Raw genomic sequence first — 20468 nt, forward strand, 5'->3', positions numbered from 1 at the left:
TGTGCATCTTCACAGTCTTCACTATCTTGTAGAGTTAAACAAGCAATTACAGAAAGTTCTGCTTACCTCGGTGTGATTGTCCCTCCTCATCCTCATTCTTCACAGCTCGGATCCACAATGAGGCGCTGAAGCCACTGGCCATGTGTGGCCAGCAATTTTGCCCCACCAAGGGAAGTTGGAGAGGAGCGATATGCCAGGGAGAGGCACGCAAGTGCCCTGGTCGCCCATCACTTTCCCCCCGGCCTGGGGACTGCTTGCCCCTCCATAGCATGCCTACCCCTGCTCTGGCTCCAGCCACCCCATTGGTCCTCAGACCTACAGAGGAGCCGGTGCTCGGGGCACTAATGCCCAGGGGCATGGGAAAGGACAGATAGTGCAGGGGTTCTGTTTCTGCATTAGCCTCCACCATCTGGAGAATGCCATTCAGCAAGATATCCTAGTGGATGTGTTTTTATAAAAGGAAAAAAAAAAGCAAGAACTTTTAGAATATTAATAAAAAGGCTGCTAAAGGCTATTTGAGGACACTTTAAAACAAACAAAGACTTCTGTATTGGTATTAGGACAGCCTAAAATAGCATTTAGAAGATCCTAGATTAGGAAAAAGGAACATCAGCACTGAAGAGATCAAGCAAAAGGTCTGATAATACAGTCTCACTGTATATTTATAGAAATTTATGTATGTATTATGTATTTTGATTCAGGTTAATTCAGTAAATATACATATGAATGACTGGTAGGATATATATATATATATATATAGACAATTTTACATTTTCCTTTTCATCTTGTCTATTAATTAACATAATACATATAATCAACCCTTGACCTGGCATTTACTGACATTGCATTGAACACTTTTAACTCAACACAAGCACCCCATTCCTCTGTTCATGTTTAAATTTGTATAGCCTCCTATAAACCTTTGCCAATACTATAACGTTGACTATTTTTTTAATTTTAGCAAAGTTTTTAATTTTAAGTGCAAACACATTGGCACTTACAGTGGGAGGAGTCTTATCCAGGAAGAGGCCAATCAATAAAGCCAGCTCTTCTGCCGTTATCCTTTTGCTCACCATGGCAACCAGCAGCTCCACCAGCACCGTTTGGCACTCTACAGAAAACAAGGAAACACAATGCAATACTACTCTACTCAAAGTACATCAGAGCTATAGCTCTAACTATGCTGTCTGTCCATTTTGGGGGAGGGGGGTAACATATGTATACCAACTACATATGTATACCAACTACATCAGACTACACTACACCATTGCTACATATGGGACTAATAAGGAAAGTTAAATTACATCATTTTCTGCCCTATACCTGTACTTTAAATACCTGTAATAGGCACATTCCTATTTGTAAAGTAACTGTTACAACACAACCAGGCGATCAGTGTAAACCACAATCAATTTAGTACTTCAATGAATCATAACTTGTGCTATTAAGGGTGTTGACCAATCTCAGAATCCCCTTTAGAGTGATCTGTGTGTGATCAGAGTTCATATTACCATTCTTTTCTAGATATTTTACATTGCACAGAAAGCTAACGTAAGCATAAAGTGTTAATACTGTAGGGATACTCACCTTTATAGGAGGGATCGGATTGGCTGAGAATGCTCTGAAAGCCAGTCAGAATGCTTTTCACACCACCCTATAAACAAACGAGAAGAGCAACTTGATTAACAAAGTATTAATTATAAACCTTTACAGCTTCTGACCCACTTGTACAGTTCAAACAACTCAAATCAATGTAATTTACTAACAGTAAAAAAATTCAAATATTTTACTAGCCGAATAAAACCTAATTCTGATTAAATTCATTATTTTATTCAAGGTTATTGCCACTGCATAGCTGAACCAGAGGTAATGGTAACATGTTATCTATTTCAGCAAGTGAAACAGTCTGTGAAAAGACCATAAATGTCTATTCACCACTATACATAGTCTGGATACAGAATGGTTAAAATCACTGGTCATAATTCTCAGAATCTGCCCAATTTACCCATTATTTCCTAATGAACTGTTTAGCCCTTCTGTTCATCTTGAGCAAGGTGACATTAGTATAAAAGGCAGTGAGAGTCAGACCTGTTGGTACATCATTGCTGCGTTGCATTGGTGGCCTTGCACAGCTCCCAGCAGGCTGTTGAGTACATTGCCCAGCACATCCAGGTCTGGTGAGCTGCTGGCTAGCAGTTGGAGCTCCATGAGGCAGATCTCTGGGAAGAGCAGCAGGCCTTGGCCAGGGCTCTGGGCCACACCTGTGGGCCCAAATGTACATTCTCCCAGTGAGGCTGCCACCTCCACCTTCACACCTGGAACAGAAACTGTAACCATGTAAGATTTTGGAGAATGTTTCTGTCACACTGTCCTATTCTTGTTTCAAGTAAAAAGGTTTTATTTTGATTTATTTTATTTTTGGAAATTTATTTACATTAATTATTCTGGCCTGCATTTTGTGACCCGTCTGAGTCAACACTGGCCAAAGTGATTAATAATTTAAGTGATTGCCTCGAATTGTGGAAACGTCTCCCTTCTGGCACTGCTGATATATTAAAGGATGGGCTTCAAAATGTTCATTTAAAACAGACAATTTCTTGCTTGGTTTGGATCTCATGTTTCATTTCTTAGTGTAAATAAAGGGGTGTGGTAAAGAAAAGCGCAATATGGTGTTCCACAAGGCTCTGTTTGAGGGCCCTTTGCATTCTCATTTAAATAACAGCCCCTACCTCAGTATAAAATTTGCACAATTTGCACATTTGTCATTTGCACATTTATAACATTCATTTTGCAATCCCCTTCTAAAGAATGTTTGGCAGTAGTAACCACATTATTGACAATGAATCCCGTCACACATGGACATAGACACAGTATATACACAATGAATCATGTGCACTCTCTCGGTCTCTAACCTATCCCATGAGGGCACAAGAGTAGTCTTCCAAGCTACAGCCACATTGGCAGACCTACATCAATATCTCCCTTATTGCTTTTCAGTCCAGACAAAATGCTACTTGTTTTGTCTATTTTTAGGAACCTGACCAGACATCCTACATGTTGACTAACAAAGTCTTACCCCTCTTAATTCTTACTCATATATATAGATGGCTTATTCCAAAGCAAGTATGTAATATATCTGATACACACACAAATATATATATATATATATATATATATATATATATATATATATATATATATATATATATATATATATATATATATATATATATATAATCCAACATCAAGACCCAAGAATCTGTCTTGCTGCATAAAGCATATAAGGCAAATATTTGTACCGTGTATCACACCAACAAGCACACACAGGCATACGCTCAGTCATACATGCATTCAGTCACATAGGCATCCATGTTAATTCTGAGAAATACGCAGCTGTTAAACTCTGCTCTGCCTTAAATTCAGGAAGCCAAGGCAAGAAACAGTGAAACGATCAACCGAGGAAAACAGAAGAGCAGATATACTATTAGCGTATATGCATGTTGTGAGATGAGAGTGTAGATGGTTTAAAAACAGTAGTCACAAGACTAGGCTCATAAGGCTATGGACTACAGTGGTCTTACATCATAGCCTAGAGGAACAATGACCGCATTCTCAAGGAGAGAGAGGATTCGGCCTCCATGTGACCACAGATCAGGATCACACACTGCCAGAGCCTTCTCCTGCTTAGCCGCATTTCATACTTGAGATCAGGTGAGCAGATGAATAGACAGAACATTTTCTACTCACTGTCCAACTTCTAGGATTCTAAATGTAAATTCACCTGTATTTAACAATAAATCAGATATGATTTAAAATGAGAATTTGATCATATTGTATTAGTTACTCCCAGTGGGGGCACACGGATAAATGACGCATTAATGGCACACTTGCTCTGCGCTTCTGTGAATAATCACTCCCACTTGCCACTTGTACAAGCCTGTAAAGATACAACTGGGGGCTTATAACGTACACAGCCAGAAACTAATCTTCAAGACCTTCAACACCTGAACAACAATACAATTTAACACAAGCCACTATCCAGAAAGGCTAGGAGAAATCCTAAGGGCAAACACAGGTTACAAATTCCACTGGCAGTCAAACCTTATAGGCGGTACACAGCAAGTTGGATGGCAGCACTTAATATACATATACACATAACCTATTGTAAGGGTACTATCCCAGGACCCAGCAGTGGATCCTAATGTTTATAACAACACTTAACTCTTAAAGAAGTTTAGTTCTCAAGACTGAGACCAGCTAGTTAGAATAAAAGTCCCTGTATTTTCATGGTTGTGTCTTACTGGTAATATATATATATATATATATATATATATATATATACACACACACACACACACACACACACACAATACACAATTTAGAGCCACGCGATGATGGCATAATCATACTGGTATTGGCCGATATCTGCTTGAAGCAATATTGGCACGGGATAGATTTTCTGATTTGACTAAAATGTAAACTGATATTCGATCAGGCATTTATTGTACTACAGATGAGCGAGCGTTTATATAGTGATGCTGGGATACTAATATGTGCATCATGACACCTGTATCATGGGGGTGTGAGCACCTATAACTATTTAGGCACAGCTATTTGTTTTATTGTAAGCTGTAGCAGATGGACAACATTACTACCGTATTTCTAAAGAGGTTTTAACACATAAACGCACATGAAAGATCACCACCACCTGGTAGAGATGAAAATGGATAAGCTTGTCCAGAAGAAGGTTGCCAACATGCCAGTTTCCAACCAAAACAAACAAGCAAAGCAAAGAACCACAGAGTGTTAAAATGACAAAAATACCAATTCTGCAGACAATAACTGTTCTTTCAAGCTAAACTGGTAAGTAATTCTGTAACTTTGTATTTGCTACATTTTGTTTCATATTGATGCTCAATATATATATATATATATATATTAAATATAAAATTAACAGCGTAGCATTGCTCTGCACAAACAGAACGGCATCAGTAACTTGCATCATTAACAGCACATTTATGGATGATGAACCCACTGAAAGAAACACAGAGGACTACACAAGGACATCTTTTAAAAGCAGACCACCTGGTCACTAACAAGAACTCCAAAAGAGTCTCCAAGCAATGTAGAGCGGTGAGAGAGGTCAAGATCCAATAAGGTCACATCTATGATTGGAGCTTTAAATACAAAAAAGGGTGCTAGGGACACATATATATATATATATATATATATACAGAGCAGCAATAAAGAGTTATTAAAAGTTGATTTCAGAAAAATCGTCAAACAAAATTAAGGCCTGCTTTTGAAGATGAGTAATTGCATATTACACTTCTAGATCCACTTTTGAATGATTATTTTTCTTTTTTGTTAATCTGTTGTCTTCACACATCATCCATAGCACAGCCTCAACAAAAAGTGTGGAATAATATGGAAATCCTTATTTGGGCATTACTTCATGACATCAAATGGCAGCAGCTCCCCTACACAGGATAATGCTTGGGATCAAAATGCTGTGTAATTTTGCACACTATTTACACCTTATAAAGACTTGTGACCATGACATGAGGGAAAAACAGCATGGGAAGCATATACAATATGCTGAGCAACAGAAAGAACCAACACAAACACGTGAAATTCTTGCTTAAACCACATTGTGCACAACAAATAGAGCCCAAAATGAATGAATTTCCTTAAATTCTTATTATACAATAGCTATCTATGTGTACGTGGGTGCAGTAGTACCTTTTTCCAGCTGGGCAGAATCTTCAGGGTTGCTCTCACTATCAGCCTCGTAGCCTTCCTCCTCTCCCAGGGCTTGAACGCCACACACCTGAACTTCATCCGCTTCTTCGGACAAATCCCCAGCTGGAGCGGGCGTCTCACAGCTCCCTTGACACTTCTGGGAGAAGAAAAGAAGAAAAGGAAAATAAGACTTTGTTCCCTTTTACAAGAAAACTATAAAAATAGAATCCAGCACTAATACTTCAACACACCGACCTCTGGCTGAACACAATCGACTTGCAAAAGTAGCAAAACAAAAAAATATATAAATAAATAAAAAAAGCTTAAAACCCCCAAGAATTTAAATCTTACCTTTATGAAAATAATGTTTAAATCAAACAAGGCAAAAAGCAAGTATTCCATACAACACCACACGTTTTAAGTGAAGGTGAATGTTTTCTCATAATCTGAGTAAAATGAACAGAAATAAATAATGAAAACATTCAGGTCACAGGACCCATCAGCTGACCGGTACGGCATAAAGACAGCCCCAAGACCCCAGAGGCGCTCTCTCTCACACACACACTCACACTCACACACTCACACAAGCTAAAAAAAAAAAAAAGGTTTTAAACCACTACAGCCATACGGAGTATATGATATTTTCAAATTTCAGGTTTTATGCTACAAAACATACCTATTCTAAGTATTCATAAACATTCATCAGGTGGTACATCAATTGATTTTGAAAGTAAATGATTATTTGAACCGAAGCTTTTACACGATCAAGCTACGCCTAATAAAAAATATTTTATAAAATAAAAAATAAAAATAAAATATGTATATTTGTGTAATGCAAAAAATGTCTTGCCGAAGCAGCGAGGAGAATTCAGTATGGCTTCTACTGTTCAGCAGAATTACCCAACAGCATGACACATATTCAGACCTCGAGTTCTCATGATGTGACACTAAGGGCGTATTTCTACTCGTCAATTTTGGTTGTATTAAAACGCACCCTGGTGCTATTGCTCTGTTAGCGCTGTTCTGGTGTGCACCAACCAAGTGGAATGGCCTGAGCAGGTGGGTCTAGGTTACCATAATATACAGTGTTTCAAAACTCATTCATTGGTGTATTTGCCAGGCAGATATCTGGAGTTGGAATGCAGGTGGATCTCATGTGAGCCAAGTGCTTCAGTCTGCACCGGTGTCACGACTGGAGAGTCAGTGTGAGACGGGCTAGCTTTTCCCTTGCCATATCTCTTCTTCTTACCTTTACCATCTTTGGTTTTGGAGGCAAGTTTCTGTATGACCATAACCATGAGTCAGCAGCAGATTTCCAGGCCGCCACAGCTTAATGTAGTAGTCCCATGGCAATAAACAAAAATATTATCTAACAATCTAAAAGGTGGTTCATTCCTATACCAATACCAAGGCAACGTGATTTTACCAAGCCAGGTACAGCCAGGGTCCTTCAGTTTCTCCGTTGTTCAGTATATGTCTTTCTGCCCTCTTCCACAAGCAGCCAGTGATCTATCAGCTGAAGCTGAAGTGATAATACCTACCCGCTTCCACCAACAACCTGCTGGATGTTTGCCCGCTATAATTGCTCTGCTGCAAATTATATCCCACCCACTGCTTACTGAATGGATCACGCAAGCCCGTGGACACGTTTTGGTTCGATTGCAAATACGTCAGTATGAATGCAAAGCAAACCAGGACTCTTGCTTGGTCCGCAAGTATCAACACACCCCAAAATGACAGAACTGTGCCAAGAACACTAACCCTTTCAGGTTTCTCTTCGATGGAAACTGGAGCGCCACACACCTCGGCTAGCGCAACACGCAACAGAGAATCGAACAGTGGAACAGCCAGGTCGGAGTTCACCACACCGGAGCGAGACAGCTGATCCTTTACCTCACTCAGAGTGTCCTCCACAGACTGAAGCTGGAGAGGGAGAGAGAGTCAGTAATGAGGCCATTCTGGATGAAGTCTGTTGTTTTTGAGCATTCTGTGTAAAATATTATGTATTCCTTACCTGGAACGACAGATCTGGCTCAAGTTTCTGCAGGGCAGAGTTAGCGCTGTGAAGGCAGATGGCCAGAAGGGCTTCCAGGAGCCGAATGCTCTGCAAAGGCCACTCTTGTTCCAGCTTGTACGCTGGGTCCTTGCTCTTGCCCTCAAGGCTAAAACTGAAGGAGTTGCTGAAGTCCAGCTGGTGGATCTCATGTGAGCCAAGTGCTTCCGTCTGCACCGGTGTCACGACTGGAGAGTCCGAGTGAGACGGGCTAGCTTTCCCCTTCCCATCTCTCTTCTTCTTAACTTTACCATCTTTGGTTTTGGAGGTAAGTTTCTGTATGACCATAACCATGAGTCGGCAGCAGACGTCCAGGCCGCCCAGCCTGAAGAACTGCCTCTGGAACACCGGGCTGGCCAGGTAGATCCACCGGCATACGGACCACACGTCTGCTGCTCGTCTCACCTGCTCCTTCGAGGGCAGTGCCACGCTGTCTGGCGACAGGCAGGGCAAACGGCCACCCAGGGGTTCGCTGGCTGTACTGTCGTAGCCTGACGTATCCTCAGAGTCGTTCGCAGAGTCCCTGTCAGAGTCCGCCTCCTTGCTAACGCACAGGAAGGCCACGCACAAGAAAAGATTAATGGTGTTCAAATGCGCTTCTCCGTGACTACGCCCCATTCCGCCGCTCGTGCCGCCTTTGCCCCGGCCATGTGGACATGCCTCTTTCAGGCCCTCGTAGAACTTGCTGAGGCTCTGTGGACCATCGCCTGTCCCACGAGTCCCCAAGTCCTCTGCAAGGCCAAGAACAGCCTCTCTCTCTTGGTCCTCAGCTCTGCCCAGCTCTTGAAGAGCACTGTTCGCCTGTTGATCGCAGCCACTTAGGATCAGAGTCTCGAACACCTTCAGAGCCCAAGGTCGAGTGCAGTCCAGATAGACCAACTCTGTGACCTGGTTCAGGCCATTACAGCTTAAGAACAGGTCCTGCACAACTGTGCTGGGGTAAGAACAGAAGGAAAACAGCAAATGAGAATGGGCAAAACATTGTTTAAAATAATCAACAAAGTATTAGGATTAAATTGAACAATTATTCAGTTTTTGATTTACTAAAGTATTCATCCACACACTCCAGCCTAAAAAAATGAAAGCACTAGGTCAGGGGTTGGCAAACATAATGGCAAGGGGGGCAGTTTTGTCCCATTCAACAGACCTCATGCCATTATTGTGAATATTAAACATTTTAAAGGTGTAGTACATGTTTTTCAGGCAGGACTGAAGGCTGACCCCCACACTAGGTAAAGTGAAGAGAAGCAGTAGAAAGGGAAGTCTTACCTTAACCTGAGTAAGGCAGGTAGTGTCTGAAGATAAACAAGCAGCACCTCAACAGGGAAGCACTGGGTGTGGTAACTGCAGACCTGAGTACACGTACTGGACACACCTAGCTGCTGGGCATGGTGGGCTAGTTCTACGCCCCTCTGAAGCACAGGATTAAATATGTGGGTGTACAGTTGCCACTGTACCACTGCATTGCCCCGCAAGGTCAGCTGGCACACATGACTGGCAATCTGTTGACTCAACTGCCAGTCCTCACCAAACACTATTTCCTGGTAAGCTTTCAACGCATCCCATTTCCAGAGCATGTCTTCAGACCCTGTGCTTGGCAGGACACCTTGCGAGTAGTAGGACGGATAGTGAGAGGTGGAGGAGGTCATCTCTTTCCCTGACCCACAGCCGTGCAATGTCTCTTCAATGCCAGGTATCTGGCTGCTGTCCAAGGTGCAGACGTTGCACGACGCAAGCTTGGCCTTCTCTGAGGGTTGTCCGCCTCCGAGCTGCTCCAGCACTAGCCGGCTAAGCACGTTCAGCACGTGCGTCTGATAGCTACGTAGCCCTGGTGCTTGGAATGCTCGAAGAAGAGGACCTACGACTGAATGGGGATCCATGCAGCAACAAATGCCGACGGCCTGCACTCCGGCCAGCACTTGCAGAACCGCAGGTCCCGAGGGAGACAGACGTTGGAGAAGGCGCAGACACTGGTGTGCGCAGGCTGCCAGACAGCAACAGCGCTCTGGGTAGCACACTTGGCCATCGCTGCCTTCAGTTTCCTCCTCAAAAGGGTTGCGTCGAGTTGCCTGCTTGAAGGCAGAGACCGGCAGTCCTGAGAGGTCACGATGATGGTGAAGAAAATGGGAGTACTCGCAGCGTCTGTGGCGACGCCGTGCGCACACAGACTGGTGCAATTGCTCGGACTTGGCCTTTTTCACCGCACTGATTATCTTCAGCACACCCGCAATGAGGCCGCGTAAACGTTCCGAGGCCTCGCCCCCTACCTCGGAGTCCCGAGCGCCACCTAGGGCCTCAAGGTGAAGACAAGTTGTTTCAAACAGCTCAAGACCACGATGCTGCACAAATTCATGAATCAGTTCAAGAACTTGAGAGAAGAAGAAAGGATTCGGGACAGAGGCTTGTAAGCAGCTAAGCAGGAGCTGAAGGACTCCCTCAAGGAGTTCTGGCAGAAGCAGGGCACGGTGACGGTACTTAGAGAAGCAAAACTCCTCTTGCACCTCCTGCAGAGTCTTTTTGGGTCGGGGAGCAAAGGGGTCAGGCTGCCTTTCAAGGCAGGTACGGATCTTCAGAGTAGCTCGGAGCAGGTCGGTTAGGCTTCGGCGCAGGTTATCAGGTAGTGCCTCGCTCTGACCCACATCCACAGACATCAAGTGCAGAATAGTACGCAACAGCATCCGCTGAACAAGGGCAATCGGCTCCTCGGTCCAGCCTCCAGCCAGTTCGTCCACCCCTCCCCCACCGCTTCCGGGTCCACAGCAGTCACCAAACTCTGTAAGGATTTCAGTGAGTGTGGGAACAACGCTAACTGCCAGGCCTGGGTTGTGATTGATGGTCATGTCAAACTTACAGACCTTCTCCAGAAGGGAGAGTAAAACATGACAAAGGTCAAACGGTGAATTTTCCATACGGTTCAAAATGGAAAGGGCTGTGGGGTCAGTTAGTGTTTCGTTATCAGGCGGTAGGGATCCAAAGAGCCTCACATGAGGCTGCCCTCTTTCTAGACTGCTCATAGTGTCCGTACAGGGATACTGCAATGGCTGTTGCTGTGGAATGACAGGCTGGTGGTGCTGGCAACTAACACGAAATGATGAACCATGGGACCTGCGATGCCTAGTTCCTGTGCTTGCAGCTTTTTCATCTGAATTGGCTTCGGAATCTGAAGTGGAAAGCTGGGATTTGCATGCATCCCTCACTGAATATCTCTGAGCAGTCCTTCGTGATCGCCGTGACTTCCAACTGCCCGACGAGCGTTTCCCGGTGCTCTGAGCATCAGAGCCAGCTTTCTCCTTCCCCACCCTCAGGGTTCCAGCTTTTTCCTCTCGGCTTAGGTACACTTCCAGGAGCGACGGTAGAGTGAAATCTAATAAGATCAGAAAGAACATTGTTGAAATCTAGTTCCTCACTGACTAATCTAGGCTAAAAATTCATTCAAATAAGTATGTGCCCCATCTACTTGGAAGAGGTCCTCTGATGGAAGATCAACCTGACTGATCTGGTTTAATCTGGTTATGAGAAAGCAGGCCATAAGCCCCTGAAACAAAACCTGCACAAAGATGGGAACTAATAAGGAAACAATGTAAGAGGCCCATGTTAAGAAAGATTAGCATGCCGGCACTAAATTCCATAGTTCAACAGAAACATCATCCTGTGCTTTACACAATTTACACGACTGGATCTTAAGGTCTTGTTTACAGGATATTTGCACACAGACTGCTATTAAACTATTCATGAAGAGAATTGGCCTGGGTTAAAATGTCAAAATAATATTGAATACCAACACAACACACTTTTAATGAAGACCATCTGACTCAACATCCATGAAAACCAAAGCAAGACATTCCACAGGTTTGTTTACTACACTGCCCCAATGCCCATTGGTGTGTGGAGAGGCCGAAATCCATACTCACCAAAAAATTAATAAATGAATGTATGGAATTTAGTTTCTCCTTTTATGTCAAATTATTGCTAAACGTATGACTCAAAACTAAATGTATCTTTAAAACAAATGCAAAAAAAACTCGAGCATGCAAAAGAATAAGTTAAGTAGTCAGTATTTACTATCTTACTAACCTCATAGCACACCCAGCATATATCAGTGCAGAAAGTTCAGTTTGTTCTTTTGCTCTAAAATTAATTTCTAATATTTCAAAGTGAAAGGTCGATAAATAGGTGCTAAATATAATTGAAATAAAGTTGAACTAAATAAAAAACAAAATCAAATATGAACTGCAAATGAGTTAAAAAAAAAAAAAAAAGGTTCTTTCCTCACATATATATTTAAGCAAAATGATTATATAAAAATCTTTAGCAAAGTACAAAATGAGGAATTTACTATAATAAATGTAACTAATGAAATGGAACTAGTCACTGCTCACCTCCAACTGCATCCCTTAATAAACATTAACTTATTAAGAGAAAATAAATTCTTAGCAATGTTCACTTCATGAATTCGTGTAGGGATCTTAGTGGTCATGTTACCAGTGAAATGAGAAAAACAAACAAACAAACAAACAAAACATCAAAGCTTACATGCTTACATTTGGAGTTTAAGCAACTGCTCAACCAAGCTTTATTTGCAACTAAAGGTTAATCTTGCAAAACATACTAAAGAGAGAACTACCAACAAACTGAATGGAAGTGAGCGTAGTGCAGTCACTGAATAAGGAAATAACTACCACTACCAGCAGCTCTTAGTTTTAACCCAGCAGGACAAACCCTGCTCAAGTGAAGTGGGAAGGGGCATCGCTATGAAAGTTCATGTCATACCAATACAAAAAAGCAACATTCTAAAACTTTTGAGTATTTGACATAAAAATAGTCAATATTATTATTGTCTTCTTGTTCTAATTTGGGGTTTTACGTAGTAGCCTGCTCCAGATGTGCTCCAATTCTTTGAACGTAGGTTCAAAATCGACAGACCATTGGATGAACTGACACTGACCTGGGGCTCTCTCTTCCTGGACAGGAATCTTCCAGACTAGTGGCAGCAGTGATAACAAAAGCGTGAGCAGCTCTTCCCGGCATGTCAGCTCCTACAGATAAACCATGAAAGAAGGAAATAAAAGTTAAACATCAAAAATATATCATCAATCTAAGAGGCGTGTTTAAAGGCATCATGGCTATGCAGCAGGTTCACTCAGTGTGAGTGAAAACGTTGCCCTAAATACTAGCTCCACCCTGAACTTTCTGAGGAGAACATTCTTCACAAGGAGAAGGGAAAGTGCACCAGCATGTGTGAATTAAAAGTAAATACGGGGGGGGGGCTTGCTGTCCCAGTTCCATGTGACTCCAGGTAAACCACTATTGTGCTATGCTCACCACTATACTTCTACAAACAAATTAGTGTTCAGCAGACACAGGGGCTCCTTTGGGGTGCTGCGTTTCCTTACCCCACTATTCTGTTAAAAAAAAAAAAAGAAAAAAAAAAAAGGGGGGGGGGGGGCTTCAAGTGGACTTAAAAGTAAGAGGGTGAGCTCAGTGTCACATACAGATAATGCACTGCTGTTTAATTAATAACTGTTAATAACTGTTCTCTATAGCCCTGTTTGGATGGGATTAGTTCTATGTAACTTTACTACAGAACGTCTGTAAAAATGCTTCCAGAAAAAAAAGCCCCCTGTGACCATCTGACCACCTGTGGTCATCTTATCCTACCTACAGTAAGACTACATTTACATTTATGGCATTTAGCAGATGCTCTTATCCAGAGCGACTTACAAAGTGCTTTGCTATTTACCCAAGAAAAACCTCAGCTAGTTAGAATAGACCAATAAATCAAAGATACCTCCAAGCTTAGACATTGCTAAACACAAGACAATAAGGTGACCATAGTTTGTCCAAGTATTCTCGGAAGAGGAGGGTCTTCAGTCTGCGTTTGAAGAGAGCGAGCGACTCGGCTGTTCGGACACCCAGGGGAAGCTCGTTCCACCACTTTGGTGCAGGACAGAAAAAAGCCTGGTTGCTCGTCTTCCGTGGAATTTTGAGGGATGGCGGGTCGGGAAAACGAGGAAATTCTCAGATGTAGCTTGAAAGTCCATGAAATTTGAATTTGCATTACATGAATAACAAACTCATTTCGCTCTTGAATGGCAAACTACTGTGGTTTGCGTAATAAAACAAATAAAATATTGTGGGTAAAAATAAAAAGTAAATCTAATTTGGAGTGATTTAGACTGTGTACTAGATGTCCAAATGTTTGTGGACACCCATTTCTAATGAATGCAGTCAGCCTTCCCTTAACAGTAAAGACGGTCGCTCCAAGAAAGCGGTATAGACTGTCCTTAAATACCCTTGCTTCTTCCGAAATCAATGAACAAGCAGGTGTCCCAGTACATTTGTCCATAGAGTGTGTGTATATATATATATATATATATATATATATATATATATATATATATATATATATACACACACACACTCTATGGACAAATGTACTGGGACACCTGCTTGTTCATTGATTTCGTTTACATGTTAGTAAGTTAGTTTACATGTTATATATATATATATATATATATATATATATATATATATATATATATATATATATATATATATATATATATATATATATATATAGAGAGAGAGAGAGAGAGAGAGAGAGAGAAAGAGAGAGAGAGAGAGTATAGGGGCAGCGGTGGCTCAGCGGTTAGAGCACCGGGATATTGATAACAGGGTTGTGGGTTCGATTCCCGGGCTTGGCAAGCTGCCACTGTTGGGCCCTTGAGCAAGGCCCATAGAGTATAGAGGGCCCTTTACCCTCTCTGCTTCCCGGGTGCTGGAGTTGGCTGCCCACCGCTCTGTGTGTGTGTACTCACTGCCCCTAGTGCACTAGTGTGTGTGAGTGTGTGTTCACTACCACAGATGGGTTAAATGCGGAGGACACATTTCGCTGTGCAGTGTACACTGTACAGTGACAAATACGTGCACCTTTACATGCTAGTTACTTTACATGTTTACATGTTAGTTTACATGTTACTTTACATAAAAGGACAGGCATCACTATTATTACTATTACACTCTTTCTGTGAAACTAGATCATAAATGCAATGCAAAAAATGTTGCAAGCTCCTGCTAACTGGACAGAGATCTGTACAAGATCTGCCATTTGGCCCAGGATCTAAGCAGTGAGTCGTCCGCTCGTTATGTCACTCATATGGAAAGCAGTTTAGTGTATTTTAATATTGTACAGAATGCAAAGATACACAAGACAATTTGAGGAGTCAATCAACTACAGCCAATCTGTAGTCAGCGTTATGTCCATGTTAGTAACTCCAGGTGGAACTCCTTCCTACCAAAGTTGATACATGCCATGTACACTACATAGACAAAAGTATTGGGACACCTGCTCATTCATGGTTTCTCCTGAAATGTAGGATATTGAAAGGAGTTTATCCTGCTTTTGTTGGAGCAATTGCTTCTATTGTTCAGACAAGGCTTTCTATTAAATGTTAGATAGACGAGCATTAATGTGTTTAGGATGTTGGATGATCACCCCCCCGTCTAAACCCGAAAGTACTGGATGTAGCACCACCGTTCCAGAGGGCTTTTATACCCTTCTAGCCCACGCCTGGTATTAGGCATGTCCTATTCTATTGGCTGTACTTCTAGCAATTAGCAAACAGTGCTAATTTATACATATCAGCATTTTGCACCCCCTATTCTAAATCAGAATATTTTCCTAATGATGCCAACATTCATAATATGCTAATATGCCCCCAATTTCTTAGCTCATTTTCAATTGCATAAACATTAGCTGATAACATTAGCAAATAATTGGGTCCTTGCTTTTTACTGGATTTTGTACTGCAGAGATTCACTTCCTTTCAGCCACAAGAGCATTTGCGAGGTTGGGCACTGATTTGGGGGATCCTGCCTCACAGTCATTTGCTGGCAAATTCTTCCATACCATAACAAATCACCCTAGACCATCATTCCTCCATACTAAACCTTACAGTGGGCACTTAGCATTCGAGCCGGTAGCAATCTCCCGGCATCAGCCAAACCCTGATTCGTCTGTCAGACGGCCAGATGGTGAAGGGTGATCAATCACTCCAGAGAATCTGTTTCCACTGCCCCAGAGTCCAAAGGTGGAGTGCTTTATACTCCTCCAGCAGACACTAGTCATTGGATCTTTTGGCTTGTGTGTGACTGCTAGATCATCCAAACCCAATCCAATAAGCTCTCGACTAACAGTTTTCGGACAGATATTGCTTCAGGAGGCAGTGTGGAACTAGGTAGTGAGGTTTGCAACCAAGCAAAGATATTATTTACTCTATTTGTTCTCCAGAACTGTGGATTACGATTCATTCAGTTGCCCACTACGATTCATTCAGTTGCCCACTACGATTCATTCAGTTGCCCACTACGAATCATTCAGTTGCCCAATACGAATCATTCAGTTCCCCACTACGATTCATTCCGTTTCCCCACTACGAATCATTCCGTTTCCCCACTACGAATCATTCAGTTCCCCACTACAAATCATTCAGTTCCCCACTACAAATCATTCAGTTCCCCACTACGGTTCATTCAGTGCCCAATACGAATCATTCAGTTCCCCAATACGAATCATTCAGTTGCCCACTACGAATCATTCAGTTGCCCACTACGAATCATTCAGTTGCCCACTACGAATCATTCAGTTGCCCACTACGATTCATTCAGTTCCCCACTACGGTTCATTCAGTGCTCAATAAGAATCATTCAGTTCCCCACTACGAATCATTCAGTTCCCCACTACAAATCATTCAGTTCCCCACTACAAATCATTCAGTTCCCCACTACAAATCATTCAGTTCCCCACTACAAATCATTCAGTGCCCCACTACAAATCATTCAGTGCCCCACTACAAATCATTCAGTGCCCCACTACGAATCATTCAGTTCCACACTACGAATCATTCAGTTCCCCACTACGAATCATTCAGTAATTACAATAAAACTAATATGCACCTTTTGACATTTCAAGGTGAGGAGTTGATGAATACGACTGAGTTACCATAACAGTGGTACCACGGTGGGGTGGACAAGGCAGTAGCAATATTTAAGGGAAGCTTTTTGGTGGGAGCAATTCTTATTATGCCCAACCTCCTAAAAAGTCTCTCTTCCTAGATTTGGAGTGCAGGATACTCAGCTCTTGGCTGCTGGAGGTGCTCGTTCATGATGGTCGACTGCTCATCTGTCACTCAGTCACTGGCTCAAGCCACTCAGACTGCATCAAATTTTGTTGTGAAATCCCATAGTACTGGGGTTTTGAGCAGCTTTTACCTGCAGCATCTCTTAGTACACCAGTCTTGCACCTTCACTGCTTGTTACAATGTACACTCAAAGCAAACAGTGGTCAGGCACAGAATCATTCGAACATTTGGGTGGTTGCCAAACGTGTCATGGTTTTATACAGAACCAGTGTCTTTACACTCTACAAGGAATTTTTAATTAGTTCTTTTATGGAGTGCGCTCCTGCAGCAACGTGGATCAGGCATGTGTACTAGGCACCACATGATAGAATACCATGTGTTTCCATACAACACTGTGTGCACACAGATTGCACAGTCCAATCTGTGCTTCTCTACTGCCACAACAGTAAGATGCAATCAATTACAGGCCACTGTGCTGATGCTAATGTTGCTGCTACTGCTTAGAATCCTGCATCATTAATGACTGATGATATCTATTACCAAGAAAAACCTCTCCGTTGTGGCTGACCTAATGGCAGTTTGTTTTCACTTAGCATAATGAATTACTGGTTAAGGCTACTAGAACTAAAAAGACATAGAAATCTCTAGCCAATGTCGAAAGCTTTGTTTTGGGGCCAGTAATTTAGCTATATTAAAATAATAAACAATTTTTTAATTTGTTTCTGTTAAATGTTTGTTTAAATAAAACATTTTTTCTTTTGAGAAGTATTAAAAAATCATGGTAAATTATTTATCAAACTAATGCAAGTTTATGCTAGTATGTTTAACCTCATTATGCTGTGGTAAGACTGAACCAGCTTCTAAGTGTTGGTCGTGGAGACCCTTCACTTTTACGTCAACCCAGTGTCCTTCTTGCAAAAAGAGTTCAAATGTAAAGAAAGCATTTATAAATCGATATGTGCCTTTTTAAATGTGGATGCAGTTCTTACATTTGCACAAATTCTGTGCTTCTTTCAGTGTAAACTAAAGGAGACGGTCTCCCTTTAGAAGACTGTGCACAATGTCTATGCAAATCAGGTTGATTTGTGCTTTGTTGGCTGTAGCTAACAATTTATGTCTGCTGAGATTACTACTCTGCCAATGTAACACTCCTTCCGTCTGCAAGTGTCTCCAGCCTCTAACCATCAGTTCCCCTCGGCCATTGAAGCACATGCTTATTTGTTAAACGTTTATGTTAAAGAACACATGTTGGGGGTTTATTAACGTCTTGTTCTTTCAAACAAAAGCATGATTTTGTCATTTCGAAATGATTTCTTTACTATACACAAAGCTTTATGTATTAAGACCTTTATTAGCACATAATATGAGGACTGTTACATGAAAATCACTAACAACTGCTAATAATACTGCCCAATAAACACTTTTCTACCACCCTGTTATGCTAATGATTAAACAGGAATTATTGGGGATTATTAGTATTTATGTTATTAGTGTGCTATTGTGCATGTCTGATTTATGTGTTCTAGATAGTGCCATGTTTTTATATTGCGTTAAGAAGAGTTTAACAATCACTAATACATCAAAAAGGGCCCTACAGTCTACAGAGAGGTTCTACTAATCGCTAATTACAAACTATGAAATGTAATGAGTCAATTTTCATTATAATTGTACTAAAAATACATGATATTTTGGTTGCAAAAACAAAATCTCTCATGTCGTGAGTTGACATGAGTTGAATTAGACAGCATTTATATGTTAGGGTGTAAATTAACATCTGCCCAACTTGCATGTTATGTTGAAGGCTATAGGCCAAAGACTAAACAGCATCAAATAATTTGCCTAACAGGTACGTAACAATTAATACCGCAATTATTAGTAATTCACTGATTTCCAAAAAAATCCCAAGATATGCCTAATTCAGGCTTTATGGAACAAAGAACAAGATGTTAATAAATCTTTAATAAGTCTTCCATAAAATAATATGTTACTGTCTACTGGGCAGTCTCATGGGGGGGGGGGGGTCACTTGTGGTACGCCAGTCATTTGTGGCGTTCCATTCGTTTGTGGTGTGGCATTTTACCCATCAGACCTTATAATGCATCCGTGACTTTGACTGACCTGATCGATGACCGAGTCCAGAGTGCTTAACAGCAGAAAGCCACGGCCTCTGACCAGGTACTCTCCCAGCGCCACCATGTGACTTTCCTCCTCTTCTTCCTCCCTCTGGGCCTCTGCCTGCTGAGCCACAGCACTACAAAGCTGGTGTACATCTGTCAGGAACTCCCTTGCCAGAGTGTTACTGGCACCACTCATGTCCGAGCTAGAGGGGGGTGGGGGAGAAGAGAGACGGACAGAGAAACATACTGATGAACAGAGGAACACAGAGGAAATTTCATATGCGCCGGGTTACCCGGACATAAGCACACACTCTAACTGGTTTGACCCAGTCTAGTGAACTAATGAAAGCTACATCACAGACACTGGATCATACTCTGAGGCCTACGTGAGCTCTGTGTGATGACTGAAGTGGTAAGAATCTAGCTGTTATGCAATAGGATTACATTCAAAGAGAACAGAAGACCCTGTCCTGCACCAGTCATCTGACACGGAGTCTAACCGAGAGGCTTACTGTATCACATCAACCTGTTATTCCACCCTCCAGATCAAGCTCCCTACAGAATTTAAAACCTACTACTGTCTGCGGTCTCAAGGGCAAAGGCAGAACAAACTGGTACAGTGACGCACTTGAAAAAAACAATAACTGAGAAACGTGCTGTCTTAGAATCAGACGAACACATCAAATACATGGCGTGTATGTTTTGAATGGGAGGAGACTTGGAGAATCGCTTAATGGACACAAATTATAACAAGGTGTACTCTCCTCTATGTACTCTCCTCCTAATGATTGCATTCAAAATGCATAAACAAAAACAGAAAAGCTGCTTTATAGCTTTTAAACCAGACAAAAACTGCAAATATACAGCATGTATGGCTTGAAAGAAATGCTAAGGAATACATATCGTCGCTGTCCAATTAAAAACATGTGGATTTTACAGGCCAAAATCTTCTTTGAATGGCATTATTCCAAGTAATCTTGAGCATTTTATTGGTCTATTCATCACAGCAGTGATCTATTCAGCTGCACACAACCCAACCTTCAAAAGTCACGCCTCTATGTCCGTCATTCAAATCAAATAATCCACCTACCTCCTACAAGCATGCTGGAGAAGTGAAATTCATCCTAACCACTAGTCCACTGGTGGGACCCGCAGACCCGGCTACATGCGTTTCATTCACTGCCAGAGCACCGTAGTCACAACTAAGCTGCGTCCAAATGCTTCCATGCTTCAACAGTGACTGCATTTTCTGTCCTGCACTTCAATTAAATTGGAATTTCAAATGGATGCTTTCCAGATTTTGAGTTGATCAGTGCATCACATGAAAGCATGTGATGTCACATGGCACCGGGTCTGACTCAAGAGCTCAAGTCACCAGTGGCCCTGAACGGTCTTTGTAGTAACTCTGTAGTAGAA

At 41.9% G+C, this 20468-nt stretch overlaps 1 protein-coding gene across 7 annotated transcripts in view; it reads right to left on the reverse strand.

Moving 5' to 3' along the window:
* lyst (lysosomal trafficking regulator) overlaps window positions 1–20468 on the reverse strand; it is an 85639-nt gene that overhangs the window by 40684 nt on the left and 24487 nt on the right. For 4 of the 7 annotated variants that reach the window (XM_072677463.1, XM_072677461.1, XM_072677460.1 and 1 more), the window contains exons 4-13: window positions 19054–19255; window positions 12741–12831; window positions 9065–11159; window positions 7757–8729; window positions 7504–7665; window positions 5743–5899; window positions 2089–2327; window positions 1588–1654; window positions 1002–1111; window positions 67–436 (exon numbers count right to left, since the gene is read on the reverse strand). In XM_072677463.1, coding sequence (XP_072533564.1) covers window positions 67–436; window positions 1002–1111; window positions 1588–1654; window positions 2089–2327; window positions 5743–5899; window positions 7504–7665; window positions 7757–8729; window positions 9065–11159; window positions 12741–12831; window positions 19054–19255 — 4466 coding nt within the window. The remainder of the gene's footprint in view (window positions 1–66; window positions 437–1001; window positions 1112–1587; window positions 1655–2088; window positions 2328–5742; window positions 5900–7503; window positions 7666–7756; window positions 8730–9064; window positions 11160–12740; window positions 12832–19053; window positions 19256–20468) is intronic. The other 3 variants (XM_072677464.1, XM_072677465.1, XM_072677462.1) reach the window with 1 other exon arrangement.

The sequence above is a fragment of the Salminus brasiliensis genome, chromosome 4, assembly GCF_030463535.1.
Source record: "Salminus brasiliensis chromosome 4, fSalBra1.hap2, whole genome shotgun sequence".
NCBI classification, from domain to species: domain Eukaryota; kingdom Metazoa; phylum Chordata; class Actinopteri; order Characiformes; family Bryconidae; genus Salminus; species Salminus brasiliensis.